The sequence below is a fragment of the Lonchura striata genome, chromosome 17 (genome assembly GCF_046129695.1).
Source record: "Lonchura striata isolate bLonStr1 chromosome 17, bLonStr1.mat, whole genome shotgun sequence".
Classification (NCBI taxonomy): domain Eukaryota; kingdom Metazoa; phylum Chordata; class Aves; order Passeriformes; family Estrildidae; genus Lonchura; species Lonchura striata.
Window position 1 is genome coordinate 7,499,775 of NC_134619.1, and position 18,122 is coordinate 7,517,896.

Sequence of the window (18,122 nt, forward strand, 5' to 3'; positions counted from 1 at the left end):
CACTGCGTGCAGCACCATGGAGGGTGTGCTACCCGGCCCCGCCAGCGCTGGGAATGCCCCGTCCGGCGGCCATCGGGGAGGGTTCGGGAATTGGTTTTGCTGGTTTTAAACGGGCCCTGGCGGCCAGAGCGCGTCCAGGCCGCGCGGCCCCGCTCGCGCATGCGCGGCTGCCTCCGCCCGTGTGACCGCCTAGCGGCGCCGCGCCTGCGCACTGCGGCGCCGTGACGTCCCGCCCGCGCGCCGGCGGGCGGGGGGCAGCGGGCGGGGGCGGGACGGGACAGAACGGCGCGGGGAGCGCGGAGCCCCGGCCCGGTCCGGTCCGGTGTCCGGAATGCGCCGCAGCGCCCGGGAACATGGGCCGGCAGAGCCCGCCGCGCAACGGCTTCGGCGGCCACGGTACGGGCTGGGCCGGGCCCGGCGGGCGGGGGGCAGTGGTTCGGCTGAGGGGGCGGGGGCTGGAGCGCCCCCTGCGGGCGCGGCGGCGCCCCCTGGCGGCGGGGCGGGGCCGGTGCTGCGCTCGGAGCCGCCCCGGCGGGAGCGGGCGGGGGATCCGGGGGTCCCGGGGACCGAGAGAACGGTCCGGCCCACCCCGCGCGTGTGCGGCCGCCGCGGGCTCGGGCGCACAGGAAGCAGCCGGCTGCGGTTGATGCTGCCTGACCCGAGCCGGGCCCGAGGGCGGTCCCCGGCAGTCACCGAGGGCTTTGCGGCAGCGCCGGGCTGGCCGGACCTGGCGAGGCCGTGTGTCGGTGCCCGGAGCCTGCAGCGGTGCAGAAGCACCGGCGGACTCAACTCGGTTTTAGACCGCCCTCACCTTGCGTTTGTGCCTCTTCTTCCTAGGGTGAACCCGCAAGTTAACGTCTTGTGGTTGCATAAAACATTTTTTGAAATGCACTGGTTTTGATAACACTCGCACCTATTATCCCCCGTGTGTTTGAAAAGTGCAAATATTGCGGTCTTTTTCAGTAAGTTTGAGAGGAGGAGCCCGAAAGACGTGCTGCTTCCTTCCCACTACTCCTTAAGTTCTTTGTGTGTGAACAGTTCTTTTTCCCGTAGGCTTTGTCTCCTCCTTCCCGAGGCATCGGTATGTGACACCCCGTGTGTGCGTGTGGCAGGGGATCAGGAACAGCTGGGGGTAGGGAACTGGCTGGGAATAGGGAACCGGCTGAGCAGAGCTGGCTTCTGTTGTGCAAATAACTCTGCTTGCACAAGAGGCCGGAAAGGAAATAAAAGAAACTGTAGTCACTGTGTGAGCGATAGGAGATTTAATGTTACCAGGACCTTGGAATTCGAAGGGAGGTGGAGTTTGTCGTAGGCTGTTACAGTTTGTTTTGATCCAAGAAGTATTTTAAAAGTGTCTTTGAGAAGGAACAGCATCCACTGCTCGACCTACTTAGCGTCCATGTGTGTGAACAGCCTGCCGGCTCCCTTCAGACCTCGCTGAGAGCTGCACTTCCAGCCAGGAGCGCAGGAGCAGGGCCGGGGCAGTGGCTGAGGTGCCACGTGGACAGAGGAACGAGCTCCCCTATCTCTGCCGGGAGGGCACAGCCTTGGGAAACAGCTGTTTCTCCACTGAAATCCTTTTAATTCCTCCCACCCCAAATCCTATTTGGACACGTCCCTTATAGAACGAGTCCTGTTTGGATCCCAAGAATTGTTGCATCTATGGGAAAAGCCTTTAGGGAAAGGCAGTGTTTGTGGCCTTATCCTGCACTCCAGTCCTGCAGCTGCTCAGCAAAGACTCCTTACTGGGAACTCCTCCAGTGTGGGATATCGAGTGGCTCTCGGCTGCTTTTCTCTTTCCTCACATGAGGCAGCGGTGACAAATTCCACCATGTGGTGTGAAGTAGTGTCCCTTCTCCGCTCCCTGGGAAGCACCCTGGTGTCCTGTAAGTGTGTCTAACCCGAGCACTGTGTGCTTTGTGTGTTACCCCCTCCCCTCCCTGCCCCGAGTCCTGTGCTCCTCAAAACAGCGGGAATTATTTCCTACTGGCTGAGCTGTGTGTGTACTGATGGCTGGCAGGTTTGTGTTTGTTATAGGACAAGTCAATGTTCTTATGATTCTTTAACTCTGGTATAATTATGTCCTTTCTTGTGTCTGTTGCTGTCAGTGGAAATTCTCAGGCTTCTTCCTAGGACGGCTGCACCTGGGAGTCGGTAGGAACACAGTTTTGGGAACACTTTCCTAACCTTTCTTTGAACTCTTTCCTAAGTCCTGGTCTTAGGAAACACTTGACATCTGAGCTGGCAGCTGCATCAGAGGGCAAAGAGTTTCAGGATGGGGCTTTGCAGGGCTGTCTTGTATGGAGCCATTGGGAAGGACAGGAGCCAAGGGCTCCATCTGGGCACTGCTGGTGGCTCCGGTGTCAGGAGGAGCAGTGTTTGCCTCCTACAGTGGGACCCCCAGGATAGGGAAGTAGTGAAAGTGCCCTTTGAGGTGCTCCCAATGCTGAGCCTGCAGAAATGGGACACTCAGCTGGAGGGGTCCCCACATGAGTCATCCCTGTCCTGACAGTGTGATGACTGTCCTGTGTCATCTTGTGTGACATCGCTGTGAGTGGCTATTGCTAGCCCCCACTGTGTGCTAGCACCGCCTGTCAGCTCACATCTCTGTGACCTTTTGCAGACTTTGATGCTAAGAAGAAAAGAAAAGTGGCAGAGATTTACCAGGCTCTGAACAGTGACCCCATCGACGTGCCAAAGCTGAGGCGGATGGCGATCAGCAAGGGCGGGCTGCTCACGGACGAGATCCGGTGCAAAGTGTGGCCAAAGCTGCTCAGTGTTAATACAGACAACCTACCCCCTCTTCCAGGTATGGAACAGCCTGGACTCAGCTGCTCAGGAGGAAAGGCTCAGTGACCTTTGTCCCTAGAGGAGGGACGTGCTTTCTGACCTGCCTTTTACCTATGTGTGTTGCATTTCCCACTAAGCTCATGTACAAAGGGGACTTACTGCAGCACCAATACTGTGTTGTATGTAAACAATACATTACTTCTAAAAACAACATTTTTTGTTTTCTTTAGTGATAGTCATGGAATCAGTTCATTGTGGATGCAGTCAGTGTAGCCCTGAGCATTAGCTGACATATGTAAGTTCACCTGCAGTAGAAAGAATCAGACTTGATTTGTTTTGCTCCCATGAAGAGGTGGCTGTGCTGAGCCCTGGTGTGGCCAAAATTCTCCTGATGTGTCTCTTCCAGGCAGCAGTTTGTTGTGTGAAGCACACATGTTTTTTTAGTCAGAACAGGCACAGGGACAACAATCTTCCTGGTGAAATACCCACATGGTTTTTAAACCTTAGCAAAGCAGGAGCTGTAGGTCCTGTAGCTTTAAAGTCACCCAGGACAGATTTTGTTGCTGTTCCTGATTCTGTGGTTGTTTGGAAACGTGCATCCCCCCACCTCAGTCAAGAGCCGACTGGCATTAGGATGATGTGAGGTGACCAGAGCTGCTGGAAGACAATGTTAACTTTATATGATCCCACAGAAGGAATTTGCTAGCTCACTGAACTTTCCTGTTTTAACTCTTAGCTAACCCTGGGTGAGATTTTCCTCTAAATTGTTTCTATTTTATAAATGAGTCTTTGTGGCCTTCATAGCATTCCTCCAGTGCTGAGTACACTTTGAATTGCACAGCAAAACTGTGTAGCAGAGATGTTTCTAGGAGTGCTGGGAGTGCTGCTGTCAGTTTAAGCATTTTAACATGTGTTGTCTAAAGAAATAATTGTCTCATTTGCTGTTAGTGTCAGTGAAAGTGCAGGGACAGGGCTGAGGTGTGACATGGAAAAGAGGATATACAGTGGAGTAGGTGGTGTGTGCAGCTTCGTGTCCACATTCAGCAGGGACCTTCCCAGCTCCTCACCTCACTCTCTTCCCAGTACCGTTGCACTGCTCCATGTTACTCCTGTTCCTCTTTTTCTCAGCAGGGAAGGAGCTGCGAGAGGACAATAAGGATTACCAGCAAGTGTTACTGGATGTGCGGCGATCCCTGCGCCGCTTCCCACCAGGTGAGTGGGATCCTGCTCTTCCCACTCTGTGGGGGCAAGAGCAATGCCGTGGGGCTCCTGCTGGCACAGACAACCCTGGGAGGCTGCAGAAGGTGGCATTCCATTATTACTCCAAGGGCCTGACTTCTAGAAAACCTTTTCAATATGAAGCAGCTGCTTCTTGCAGTGAAGCCCTTCCACAGCCATCAGTTTCCTTCAGCTGTCTGCACAGATGGTTTTTGACGTGGCTTCTCCAGCGTACCACATCCCTTGCCCCACTGTGCCCTTCTGCCAGAAGGCTGCTACTGGCAGACAGTTGCAGCAGAGAGAGGATGGATCCTGCATAGATCTTTTGCACCATGACCTGTTGAGATTAGGACAGATGGAAAGCTTGAGAAACATGCCATTTGCTTTGGTTTATTTTAGTCCATGGTCTAGCTCAGGGGCAAGGAAGGCAGATTTGTCTGTGCTTAGAACAACCCCGATATAAAACAGTCTCAAAATCAGGTTCAAATTTAACAGAACCTAAAACATGTAGAAGCAAAATGGTTTTGCAGTTGTTTAGTTCTGATGGGAGGCTGATGCCTTGTGTTATTTATAAAATGCTAAATCCAGCAGCTCTCTGTGTTGAGCAGTCGTTATTTCTGGCCAGAATCTGCCTCCCCCTTCTGCCACTTTTATTTTGTATAAACACTTTATTCACTCTGATTCTTGCAGGCATGGTTGCTGTGTGCAGGCCTGATTCCTGGAGGCTCTGCTCCTACAGATTTTTTTGCCCTTGAATGGCAGCCTCCTGCCTATTTTTAGCTGCGTTAGTGAAGCAGAGGAAAAGGAGAACTTTGTCATTGCAGGATCTCCACTGGGACTCTCTGGTTGGCCTTTGGGTGTTTTATCTGTTGACAAGGGCTGCCAGTAACTGGCTGCAGCTGTGCAGGGCAGGAACAATGTTTTCCCTGTGACATCCTGTCCCTAAACACGTGTTCTTAGCAGGGGATTGATATAAAGTTGTGCTGGTGGAGGCCTCGCAGTCTAATGCAGTTGGCATAGTTTCTGTGAAAATGGGTCCTGTTGATTTTTTTCCTAGAGAAAATTTCCTGGGAAATTAAAAATTACTAAAACGTCCTCATCTGTGCTGGATGTGTAAAACAATTCTCTCTTCACAGCAGCACTGTGCAAACATCTGTAAACCCTGCTCCTGTCCTCCACAGTGGCTTCCTTGCAGATAAGGGTCCTGCAGATCTAAAGATTAAACCTCTCAGTAATTGGCAGATTCCCCTGGTCCTGCAGAGTTTTGGGAGACAGCATTAGGGCTTTGGATAGTTTTTTCTGCCAGTTGTACTACCCATTACTTACACACCACATCCCATGGGATCAGGCAGGATAGTAGAAGCACAGGTGCTCTCCTTGCACCCCACAGTCACCCTTGCTCCCACAGCAGGCTCTGGTAGGTGACACAGCTGTGCCATCTCTGCTGTTCCCACAGGGATGCCAGATGATCAGAGGGAAGGATTGCAGGAGGAGCTCATCGATATCATCCTCCACGTCCTCAAGCGCAACCCCCAGCTGCACTACTACCAGGGGTACCATGACATCGTGGTCACCTTCCTGCTGGTCGTGGGGGACAGGCTGGCCACAGCACTGGTGGAGAAGCTCTCAATACATCATCTCAGGTACTCAGTGGGAGGAGAGGAGCCAACTGCATGTCCTCAGGCTGTGGGGACACCTCTGCAGGTAGAGCTGGCCTGGAAGGGGACCTGGGAAGGCAGAGCCTTGGGTTAAAGCAGCAGCCGTCATGCCTGTACCCTGAGGGTGAATGAGAGCAGCCTGACCACACAACAGCATGTGGCTTTGCAGGGAGCTGTGCCCTGGGGAAGGGATAATTGAAGGCTGTCAGTTAATTTATAGCATCTCTTGGAGTTGGAAAAGCCAACGCACATGCATTATCCATGATTGTGTGGCTGTCAGGGCCTCTCCCTCTTCTGTGGGCTGGCTCAGCACCTGCCTCCCTCTTGTCCTTTCATAGCCTGGGCAGTGTGGTCTGTACTACCAGTGTCCTGTACCCCACATAAAGAGTCTTTCCTGTTTGTGCACTGAAATAAGAGCAAGCTTCCAGCTGGAGAGTGTGGTTTAGAGGGATTATCTCTCCTCTCCCAGGCAGGAGTCAGATTCTGGGTACTGGAAAGACTTTATGGTTCTTGTGTGCACTGCAGCAAAATAAGATGTGTCAGCTGACAGCAGCATGATGGTCTGGGCCTGGGTTCTGTGTGCAGGTCAGCCCTGTGTGTTCCAGATAAGCTGGAAGGAGGCTGCTCCAAAAGGACAGAATTCCTTGGGGCTGGGGTTAAAGCAGCCCTGCCAGCAAGGGCTATTGCATGTACTTCACCTTCTGCTGCCTCCCTAGAGGGAGAGCTCGCTGATGTTGTTGCTTGACAAAGCTCATTTTAAATCTTTCCTCAGGGATTTTATGTACCCAACGATGGATAATACCAAGCAGATTTTAAATTACCTGATGCTCATCATAGACCAGGTGAACCCTGAGGTGCACGACTTCATGAAGAGGTATGCAAATGTTCTCTTAAAGCCTCCTGGCTCTCCCCTGCCCGTCTCAGGTTACTGTTCACAGGCCATTTTCACCAGCACATCCCCACAATGGCTTCCTCAGGGAGTCAACAGCTGTCCCACAGCTGATGGTGACACCCCAGAGGCATGTGGCACTCATTTCTGATCAGGCTCAAACCTCTGCTGCCTATCTGGAGGGGTTTTACATGGTGCCATCTTCAGCCCATTTGTCTGCAGTCTGTATTGGTAGGGCTGCGGATCTGGGGACAGTGTTCTACAAATGCTACAACTGCTTCATGTGACCACTTGTGTGGCTGGTGGGCCTGTTAGTTCTGGGGATAATTCTGAGACACAGTGAAAATTTAACAGGGTAGAAATCCATTTGGGTGTAGGTGAAATGTGCCACTTTGAGCTTGCTAGCATAAGTAAAATATGCTGTTTAGTTTGATAACTGTAGCACTAGTAAAACTGTCCCAGCTGAGGAGAAAGAATGTGAATTTCCAAGCTGAAGAGATAAGAGAGACTCCTCAAACCTTGAAACAGACAGGGCAGAATGACCCAGAAGTTCTTTCCATACTTTCTGATAAAAAACTAGCTACAAGTGTAATGAGCTGTAAGTGTAACTTGAAATCAGCAGAATGAATATGCATTTACCTATTGTGAAATTCTATGCATATGTAAACTAGTGAGGAAGAATAAAAAGGGATCAGGAGTTCTCAGCGGCCTGCATGTCTTTTGAAGGGGAATGATCCCCACATGCATCCAGCACTGCAATAAACATACCTTCTCTATCTATCTTTATAGGAATTGTGGGGGTTTGATTTTTCATCCGTGTTTCAATTCCCAGATTTTGCATTAGGGACACATAGGTGTGTCTGGACAGATCAAATCAGAAGCATGAAGGTAAATGGGAAGAATCAGTTCAGAGCCCTTTTTTGGGCAGCTGTGTAGTTTCTCCACAGGTAAAATGTCCTTTGGTACCAACCCTGATTGCAAACTCCCAGAATTAGTAAGCCCTCAGGGTAGGAAGGAACCCAAACATTTGTCTGTGCTGCAGGACTTCAGTTGTCCTCAGGCGAGCAAGCCAGACAGTGCCATGATACAGGACACATTCAGAGTCCCCTGAAAGCAGCATGTAGCCTGTGCTGTGGCCCCACTGGATGTGACACAAGTAGTGGCAGCACTTTGCCACAGGGGCTGGGACAGGGGATAAACGCTTTTTATTGTCAGAGGTGCAGTTCCTGCTCTGGGGGGGTTCAATGCTCCACTGACAGCCAGCTCTAGTTCCCCAGGCATGGCTGTGCAGCGCAGGGCTGGCTTGAGAGCATTTCATCCCTGTTTCCAGGCTGACCTCATGGCTCTTTCTCTCTGTAGTGCGGAGGTGGGAACCATCTTTGCTCTCAGCTGGCTGATCACCTGGTTTGGCCATGTTTTATCTGACTTCCGGCACGTTGTGCGATTATATGACTTCTTCCTGGCTTGCCACCCACTGATGCCCATTTATTTTGCAGCTGTGGTAGGTACTGATGGAATGGTGAGGGATTAACAGCTCTGTTCTGAGGTGGTAGGAGTTTGGGGCTGCAGAGGGAGGCTGGCAAACCCAGTGCTGGTGCTGTCCCCAGCTGTACCCTGCTCTGCAGCTTCAGTCAGTGATGTCCTTGGTGATGATAAAGGGCAGGTGGGAACTCAGGGCAGCCTGAGGGTGTCCAAATGTGCTGGCTGTACCAGTTCAGTGCTGTGGAGGCAGCATGACACAGTGTTTTTATTTCCTTTCGTGTGCTGGTCCTGCTTCTGGTCACATGCCTGGCTGGCTGAGGATAGCCCTGCACTCTGCATCCACCTGCCCATCCTTCAATAGCAGGAGGATGAAGCAAGCAGCAAGTCATGAAGTCAAATCCTGCTGAGGTTCTGCCCCCATCTCTGGCCTGCCAATAGCAGGTTCTTCTGAGCAGACAGACCTAAGTACCCTAAAAGAGGCTTCCCATGGCCTCAGAAGAGGTTTGGCATTTCTCTTTCCAGTGAATGTTTCACTGAAGTGTATCCTCTTGAAGAAGGTCTTTCAGCTGGAAGTAAAGTGTTTTTTTTCTTCTAGCTCTGAAACAAGTGCCATCATGTGCCAAGGAGTTGTCTCGACTTCCTTGTCTGTCCTCCTCTCACTCCTCTGCAGATTGTGCTGCACCGGAAGCAGGAAGTTCTGGACTGCGAGTGTGACATGGCCTCTGTCCACCACCTCCTGTGCCAGATCCCACAGGATCTTCCTTATGAGTCTCTGATCAGCAAAGCCGGGGAGATTTTTGTCCAGTTCCCGCCTTCCAAACTCACCAAGGAGGCAGCTCAGGCGGAACGGTGAGTGTTGGGAGCCCATGTGTTCCCTGCATCCCCTTGCCAGGTCTTGCCTCGCTGTGGAGACCTTCCTGACAGGAGGCTGGTCCCAGGGGTGAGCGGGGGGCACTCCTTGACCTGTTCCTTCTCTTGCAGAACTGCGGCTTCCACTTTTAAGGACTTTGAGTTGGCATCAGTGCAGCAGAGACCAGACACTGTGTTGAGGCAACGCTTCAGAGAGCGGATGCGAGGGGAGGAGCGGCTCCGAGGGGAGGAGCGGACAAAATCCATCTTGACAAAACCCCGGACCAACCGCTTTGTCAAGCTGGCAGTGATGGGGCTGACGGTGGCACTGGGAGCAGCTGCCCTGGCTATGGTGAAGAGTGCACTGGAGTGGGCACCCAAGTTTCAGCTGCAGATTTTCCCCTGAAGCTGGAGGAAGGGCCTTTGCTGTCACTGCACCCATCCCCAGCAGGAAGGGCTGATGGCTGATGAAGGACCTGTCCAGAAACAACCCGTCTGAAGATTATTTATTATTCTTACTGCATCCAGTAACACTTTTGGCCTTTATGACAGAGACTGAGGGAACCCTTCCAGCCAGACGGTTCCCCACACCATGCTCACCTTGTTCCCCTCTCCCTGTGCAAGGGCGAGCAGACAGGTACTCCTGCTGTCTCCTGAGGAACCAGAGGTATGGACACATTTGTCTGTTAAAGCTGTGCTCAGGTGACTATACAGAGGGAGAGCTGAGTGTGGGCTGTGCCCAAAGGATCCTGTGTTCTCCACTGGGGAAAACTAGTGGGAGTGAGAACAGATCTTCGCCTGGAGGAGAGTGTCCAGCAGGGTTTGTTCTGGGTGCTTGCGTGTGTGAGGGTGGAGAGTGTTGCACTTCTGAGGAACAGGGCAGACCTTTGGCTCTTCATTGCTCCAGTGTGCCCCATGATCTGCCTTCAGCTTTGCTGGTGCTCCAGCTCTTTCCTGTCCTGTGGACACCCTCTGAGCAGAGCCAAACCTTTCCCACACCCCAGTCAGCACAATGCTGTGAGCTTCTCTTCAGCGTGTAACATTCCCTGGCTCTTTTTGTTTCCACATCTTTGCAGCGTGATATGTTTGTAGAGGCCAGGAGCAGACCTTAGCTCCCCTCAGCTCTCGGGCACTGCCACTGCTGTCCTAGCAGTACTGTGACCATATCTGGGGTCACTGAAGTGAACACAAGTGTGGTCACCCTGCCAAAGGTGTGTACTGTCATGTGCCAGGTTGTGCTACCACAAGTCTTAGTGGCACTGTAAACATCCATTGCAGACTTCTTTAATAGCTCTGGAAGTGGACATTAGCGTGCCCACATGGAGAAAGGCTTTTTCCACCTTGTGAAACACTTTGCACAGGGTAGAAGTTGTTGCACTAGGAAATGTGACAAAACCCCCCCAATGAGCTGATCAGGCTTCAGCATCACTTCTGCAAATAACACAAGGGGTTTCCCAAAAAGGCCACCCTGGCCCCTGCATAGCTCCCATCTCCTCACCAATTCCATTGGCAGTCCCAGCATCCCTGCCCTCCAAGCTAAGCAGCAAATCCTTATAGATAAGTCAGTGTCCCACTGAGACAGAGCCAATAGACACTCTATGCCTCTACCTCTCCCCCAAGCTGCTAAATCTCCCTCAAGTGTCCTTACCTGTCCCTCCCGCTGCCCCATCATTGCTCTCTTGTGCCCAAAGCCATCTGTGCCATGCCCAGGGTCTGCACACCTGAAAAGGAGGTGTTGGTTGAAGGCATTTTGGGCTAGAGAAGAAAACTCATGCCCTGCAAAGCTCAGCACCCCCCACTCCTACCCTTCTTGGTCCATTACTGCCCTGGTTGTGTTCTGGTTTGCACCATGCCTTGCTCATGGAAGGGTTGTGCCTTTCTGGCCAGAGGGCAGGTGGGCAGTTTTCATTTCTGACTTGTGTTCCCATGAAGCTCTGAGCAGGTGTTCCCTTTGCCTCTGCAGGTGAAATGTGGAGTGTGTGAAACTGCCCTTGTTCAGGCAGGCAGCAAAATCTGTTCCCTCCTCTCCTCAGTGGTGCCAGTGGCCTTGGAGAGACCTGGGGCTGCTCAGGGGGCTCCTCCCAGTGTGGCTTTCAGAGCCCATTCTTGGTCCCTTGGCACCCCCAGAGCAGCAGAGCAGGACTGGGGGCTGGGTCACTTAGCACTTTAGAAACCATTGGTGCAGGAGAGTGTGGTGACCTGGGAATGTTGCTGGAGGGCCCAGGACTGCTCTGTACACCACACTGGAGGAGGGGATGGCTGGAGCCCCCCAGGAGGAGCCCTTGCAGCCCCTCCATTCCCTGGCCATGATGCACTTTAGTTCTTGCGTTGTCCCTGGTGGGGAGAAGGGCCTGGGAGGAGACCAGGGTGCTTCAGTTACTCTGTACAAAGACTTATACACTCCCTGTAAATGCAGATTTCTACAAGCCCTAAAACTGTAAAATAAACAGTTACTAAACACACTTCCTACCCTCCGCAGACCAGGGCTGCCAGATCTGCTCTTGTAGCACCCTGGGGCCCAGAACTGGCACCTTCCCTGCAGCGTCCAGGCCAGCTCAGTGTGGCCTCACACCCAGCAGCCCTGTGGGAAGAGGAGCAGGAGCAGAGCCAAAGGGTGTGTGCGTGCCCCGGTCACTGTTCTCCATCCATCTGCCTCCCTCTGGGCCAACGCCAGGCCTTGTGTGTGCTGCTGGCTCTCCGGGGTGTCCCCTCCATCAGCACACGGGGCTGGAAATAGCCTGAGCTCCCAGCCTGCCCTGTACCCCAGGCCGGGTGCCTGGCTGCAGGAGGAGATCCCGGGCATGATGCCCAATTCCCAGGGCATGCTCTGCTGAACTGGGGTGATGCAGCCGCCTTGGCCAGGCTGGAAGCGGTTTTGTCTGGATGGCTCAAGGCTTGGCTATTTTAATTGGCTGTGGCTTCTCCAGGAGCCATTTTCTCAAGAGTTCTTGGAGCCCTTTGGGCAGCAAGGGGGAAGGAAGAGTGGTGGCAGATGGTATGTGGCACCTTTGGGGCAGCCAAGAGGCCACTGCCGCATATAACTCAGAACCAGGCCAGTGGCAATGTGTGCATGTGCCTGTGTGGCCCTGACCTTACCAAAGTGATGGGGGCAGAGGTGATGGCCATGAGCTCTGACTGTGGCTGCCCCATGGTGCCCCCTGCTCCCAGCAGTGCCCCTGCACAGAGAGGAATCCCATTGCCGGGGGCTGCAGTGATGCCACACTGGAAGATTGCAGTCCCTGTGGTACCGCCCAGGCCCCGGGTGGTGCTGGGGGCTGTCCCGTGGCTGCAGCCTGCAGATTTGGGGGGTCACCGTGGTATGGACACCCCCTGCAGTTCTCCCTCCCTCGGGGACAGCCCGGCCCCAGCAGCGCCGGGGCAGCAGGAGGGGCTGGCAGTACCCGGGGATGCTCTGGGCTCCTCTTGTTGCCGTGGCAACAGCTGCGGTGAGACGGGGGGCGGGGGTCTGGGTGTGATGCAAGTGGTGCGTGACCCCTTGGCCCCCCCGGCCCTCCTGTGGGTCTGGATTAGCACCCCCGGTTCCCTCCCTCTCTAGTTCCCCCCCTGATTACCCTCGGTCCCCTCCCCCGGCTGAACGGAGTCGGGGGCGGTGCCGGGATTGCCCACACACGCACACGGGTGGGGCGAGGGGCTGCATATGCACAGCACATACGTGCACATACACGCACATGCTCACACTGCTTCCAGGGACGCCCAGCCCACACTGACTGATGAGGGTGAACCTCCCTGCTGCAGGAGAGCCCATAGGAACCAGGGCTCAGGATGGGAAGTTGTATGCCTGGGAGCTGGATGCTGGCCATTGGGAATCCCACATCTCCCTGGGCACCTCACATTGCCCTGGGAACCCCAAATTCTCCTGGGAGGAGCGAGACAGCACAGAAGGAGCCAGAGCCATGGGGACCAGACCAATACACTTTATTCCATAATCACAACAGTCAGGATCATTGTTAGCCGAGGTTCTGCAGAGCAAGGGCCAGCTGTGTCACGCCCCCAAGATGGACCCAGATGGGTTCGTCACTGCCCCTCGGCTAAAATCCTGTTTCTCCAAGATAACAGACACAGGGACCCTTCACTAACACAACACTACAAAGGTGACCCCGAGCGCTGGCGCCCATCCGCAGGCTGCGTCGGGGCCCCACCAGCTCCGGGGACCCCCGGCCCACTCGGCCGCCACCAGGGCAGCTGCTTCCTGAGAGAGGTTTGGTTTATTTTTATTATTTATTATTACTATTATTATTATTCGCTTTGTCTGGAGTGATGACGGGATGTCGCACGCGCACGCACACACGCTCGCACACGCATGCCAGCCAGCACCGGGCAGCGGGGGCGCAGCGGGAGGGGGCCGCACGCTGGGAGGGGTCTCTAAGCACTACAACCACACGGCACAGAAAATCCACCACTGTCCACGACGGTTCTCCCTGACAAACACACCCGGCGAGACTCGAGGAGGGGGACAGGGGTGAGGACGGGGACAAAGCGGATGATGTTGTGCTTGCAGCCAGGGCAGGAGACCCCGGCACTGGCTCCGGTTCTGGCACTGACCCAGAACCTGCTCCTGAGGAAATATTTCGCCTGACAGTCTGTGGGGGGATCACCCTGGCTCAAGGGTGATGCACAGCACGTAGGGGACCACTGGGACCCAGGTGCGCCCCCAAGGAACGGAAGCTGAGCCCTGAGCTCCAGGGTCAGCAAAGCACACGTGTGATGCGAGACCCTCAGTGTGGCCTCAGGCCTTGCTGGTACCGGGGGGCTTTGGCTTCCCATGGACAGGGACAGAGGGCAGGTGACTGTCAGCCTCAGTGCCCTCTCTGAGAAGCCCTGGCCACAGCATGGGGTGGCTGTACACCCCAAGAAGGCACCGAGGTGCTGGGTGAGATCTGTGTGTGTTAGAGAGCTCTGGGGCCGCCGGACCCCACGGGAACCCCAAACCCGGCTCACACATGGGAGGGGGCTTCAGATGCTCCTGGCGCGGGGCTGCCCAGGGGGTGGGAAGGCAAAATCCCCCCGAGGCGGCGGTGAGGCGGGAGCAGGCTGCCAGAATCACGGCTGTCCCGGCGCTTATTTGGCTTTTCCACCTTTGGGGGCGGGACTGGATCTGGTGGGGAAGGCCGGGGAGGGAGGGGATGCAGAGAAGAGGACGCGCTCTATCCAGGGTACACGTGTCTGATGCGTGATGCCCGCCTGGCTCCGCAGGCTGGCACCCGCACGGGGGTACCGAAACACCGTGGCTAATGCCAACACACACGCACAGCTACCGCTACACACCGACACATCTACACTGCTGATGGTTGACCATCGCGGGGGGCCTCGAGGGGTCCCCAGGGACTGGACTGGGGGACATGAAGCATCCCTGCAAAGGGCCCAGGGACACACCTCTCCCTGCGCTGCAGTGCCGATCCCCACGGCTGAGCCAGGACCACCAGCAGCTCCAGCAGCAGGGCCGGGCACCTACTCCGAGGCACCCCCAGGGGATGCCAGGACAAGGGAGGGGGATGTCCTTCCCTTGGCTACAGCTCAGTCCAGCCTGACAGCAAGGGGCAGGCACGGGGTAGCCTGTGACTGGGGGAACCGGCAGCCCCAAAACAGGGAGGCAGAGCCTCAAGCAGCGGGTGCTCTGCTGCTGCCAGCACCCCACCGGCAGGGAAGGATCAGAGGGGCCACAAATCCAGAGTCCCTGGGGAGTGGGGGTCATGGGGGACTGCAGGGGCTGCTCCAAGCAGCGGTTGCTGCCGAGCCCAGTACAGCTCTTGCAGACGCTGCCAGCCCAGGCCATGACCACATCCCCAGGGATGCGTGGGGTCCCCACCCAGCACAGCTGTACCAGAGCGCAGCCCCTGCCCCCCCCAACCACAGCCTGCGGCAGCTGCCGAGCCAGCATTGCAGCCACGTGCTCCTGGCAGTGGGAGGAGGCGGCTGTCGCAGGAAGGAGCCATTAGGAAAAGCAAAGAAAATCCCAGCTGGAGGAGCCGCTGCAGCAGCATCTTCCCTGCCAGCACGTCCCTGCTCTTGGCATAGCCGGCAGGGGAGCCCAGTGTGGTGCTGTGTGGAGGAGCCCTGAGCCAGAGCATCACCCACGCCCCACATGCCCACCAACACTGGCTGCAGCTGCTCTTGGAGCAGTTTGGGTGGTTGTTTAAGGCAGATTTTCCACAGCTGTCCTTCGCTGCCAACCCTGCCTTTCCATGCTGCTCCCTGCCATCCCGGCAGCACCACACGCCACGGCCGGGCACAGTGACACCCAGCTCCACTGGCCAAGGTCAGCCAGCCCTCAGCAGGTCCCGCACAGGCACAGGCTCCAAGGTTAAAATGAGGGCTGGCTACTTAGTGAAGGGCTGGTCCCCATACAATTTTGGGGTGACTCCGGACACGGGCTCCCTCCGTGGCACAGCTTTCCCTGCACAACTGCCTGGCGAGAGAAACAACACAGCCTCCGCGCCCACGTGCTCATCACGTGTGTGCAACTTCACTCTTCCCAAAGCGAGTGGCGGGGAACACGCGCCACAGGGAAGGAGATGCTGCTGTGGGACACTGAACCCCCAAGCCAGGGACCCCTCACAAAATAGGGAGTTGGGAAGGGACAGTTTGGCATGGCTCGGCATCCCTCCCCAAGGGCTGCGAAGAGGAAGAGGAGAAAATTGAAGCCATGTGTTCAATGCAGTCAAAAACCAAACGGAATCAGCCATTCTCCGAGGGATGGGGAAGGTGGGGTGGGCACCGAGAGCTGGGGTGGCATGGATGCTCCTGCTTCCTGGAGAGCGGGAGGGCACACGGCGCTGGCACAGATGGGAGCAGCCAGGAGCAGCCATGGCTGTCAGTGCCGGGGCCATGGGGGAAAGCAGCCGGGTGTGACAATGAAAACCCGATGAGATGCATTTCACGGGCAAATAACCGCAGCGGGCGGCCATGCGTCCTGCGGGCACGAAGCGAGAGCCGGACAGACAGACGGATGGAGAATGGGTGTGTGCCAGGGGGTGTGGGGAGCAGGGGCTCTGCCTTCCAGCAGCTTCAAGGCAAAATACCTGATTCCTGCATGTAAACAGCTGGTTTCGGTTTGTTTGTTTGTTTTCCTGGGTTGTTTTTTGATATGACCTGATTGTGGGTGAAAATAAAAATGAGTGTTACCTGCAGAGCGTGGGACTCAGTAGGTAAAGACCAAGTCTGAGATGCTGGACATGAGCCAGTCCCCTGCTATCATCTCCGTCACCTCGGGCGTGCAATAGTCCGGGAACTCGAAGTGCGAGGAGCCTCCCCGCGGGTAGAGGTCGTGGTCCTTGTCGAAGACGGACCAGTCCAGGGCACCACAGGTGGCACTAGCAGGCGCCCGCCCGGGCATGATCCCCAGCAGCTCCTCCTCCAGCTCCTCGTCTGAGGAGCTGAAGGAAGAGGGAGGGGACCCAGCCGACATGGGAGAGGGGGAGCCGCTCTCTGGGGACCTCCCTGGCTCCGGGCAGGGTGTGGTAGGGCTCAGGGGTGCAGGGGGCTCCTGGGGGCTGCTCTCCCCGTTGGGTGCCGGGTTCCAGGCAGCCGTGCCAGGCACCACAGGGCTGTCCTCAGCGGGCACCTCTGGTGCGGGCTCCTGCGGGGTGTCGGGGCCGGTGGGCAGCTTGGCGGGCTGCCTACGGCTGGCAGAGACACGGCCCAACACGGAGGGCTTGATCTTCACTGGGAGCCGCGGGCGGGCTGCTCCGGTGCCCACCTTGCCCTTTTTCCGAGGCCGGTACTTGTAGTCGGGGTAGTCAGCCATGTGCTTGAGGCGCAGGCGCTCGGCCTCCCTGACAAAGGGGATCTTCTCGGAGTCGTGGAGGAGCTGCCAGCGCCGGCCCAGGCGCTTGGAGATCTCGGCGTTGTGCATGTCGGGCCACTGGTCCATGATCTTGCGGCGTTCGTGCTGGGACCACACCATGAAGGCGTTCATGGGCCGCTTGATGTGCCCGCTCGGCGTCTTGCACCAGGCGGGCTCGGTGTCACGGGCGGGCAGCGGGGCGCAGGGCTCCCGCCGAGCCTCCGCGCCCCGGCCCCGCGGACCGCGCTGCACCATCCCGGAGCCGGGTATCCCGCCGCCGCCTCCGCCTCTTCCTCCTCCCCTCCCGCCGTCGCCTCCCTGCCCGCCGCCACCGCCTCCCCGCCCGCCGCTACGCGCCGCGCCGCGCCGCCCCCATTGTGCGGAGCGGGCGGCGGCGGGGCGGGGCGCAGGCGGCCGCGACGGGGCCCGGGGGCGCACGGCGGAGCCGGCTCCGCCGGGGCGGCGGCCGCGGAGATGCTCCGGAAGGGCCCCGGGGTGGCCCGGTGGTCTCCGGCTCGGGGATGCTTTGAAGCGGTCCTGTCCCGGAATGTTCTGCACGGGTCCGAGGATGCTCCGGAATGCTCTGTAGCACCTCGAGGATGCTCGGTGCCGGTCTGAGGATGCTCCGGGATTGCTCTGTAGCACCTCGAGGATGCTCGGTACCGGTCTGAGGATGCTCCGGGATGCTCTGTACCGTCTCGGGGATGCTCCACACCAACCCGGGGATGTTCGGCGCCGGCTCGAGGATGTTCCAGGATGCTCTGTAGAGGCTCGGGGATGCTGCACGCCGTGAGGGCTCCGCCCCGGGGTTGCTCCGCTCCCCGCCGCCCCGGTGATGCCTCCCCTGTTAAGTCGGCAGATGCTTCGGTCGGGAATGATGTAGGGTGGTTGCGGCGAGTCGAGATGCGGGTCGGGGTGCGCGGGGGCGGTGCGGGCAGCCCGGGAGCCGCACGCCCCCCGGTGCCGCTCTTATAGACACCGGCGCCCCGCCCCCGCCGCCCCCGGTAAACACCGCCGCGCCGGGTCTGTCAATGGCCGGCCCCGCCCCCCGCCGCCCATTGGCCGTGGGGCGAGGGGGCAGATCCCGCTCAGCCAATGGGCGCCCGCCGAGAGGGGTTGCTGGAGAGAATGGCAGCGCGGCACGCCCCGGTACCCCCGGTACCGCCCGGCTACCCGGCACGCCCCGCTACCCCGGTACTCCCCGGTGCCCCCCCGCTACCCCCTGGTAACCCGGCACACCGATGCCCCCGATACCGCTGCCACGACAACCTGGCAGCCCCCAGTACCCCGGCACGAGCAGCACAGAACACCCGGTGACACCCGGTACCTTCAGACAAGCATCCCGGTACGTCGGTACCTCTCTGTGCTCTAAGGCACCCACCCGAGGATGCTCCAGCTCTTGCCAGTAACCCGCTGCTCCCCCGGTTTAGGC

At 57.2% G+C, this 18,122-nt stretch overlaps 2 protein-coding genes across 3 annotated transcripts; one reads left to right on the top strand and one right to left on the bottom strand.

Annotated features, from left to right (window-relative positions):
• Positions 1-263: 263 nt before the first annotated feature.
• TBC1D20 (TBC1 domain family member 20) lies at positions 264-11,348 on the top strand. 2 transcript variants are annotated; one of them, XM_021527367.2, is made up of 8 exons: positions 264-396; positions 2,624-2,809; positions 3,919-4,002; positions 5,465-5,651; positions 6,439-6,540; positions 7,915-8,056; positions 8,708-8,886; positions 9,019-11,348. In XM_021527367.2, the coding sequence occupies exons 1-8, from the start codon at positions 354-356 to the stop codon at positions 9,290-9,292; spliced, it is 1,197 nt and encodes a 398-aa protein (XP_021383042.2). In that variant the 5' UTR covers positions 264-353; the 3' UTR covers positions 9,293-11,348. The 2 variants fall into 2 exon arrangements, with proteins under 2 accessions (XP_021383042.2, XP_021383043.2); XM_021527368.2 differs by having other exon boundaries at positions 3,922-4,002.
• Positions 11,349-15,013: 3,665 nt separating this feature from the next.
• Positions 15,014-16,981, bottom strand: SOX12 (SRY-box transcription factor 12). Its single transcript, XM_021527370.3, has one exon. The coding sequence runs from the start codon at positions 16,943-16,945 to the stop codon at positions 16,046-16,048; it is 900 nt and encodes a 299-aa protein (XP_021383045.1). The 5' UTR covers positions 16,946-16,981; the 3' UTR covers positions 15,014-16,045.
• Positions 16,982-18,122: the final 1,141 nt, after the last annotated feature.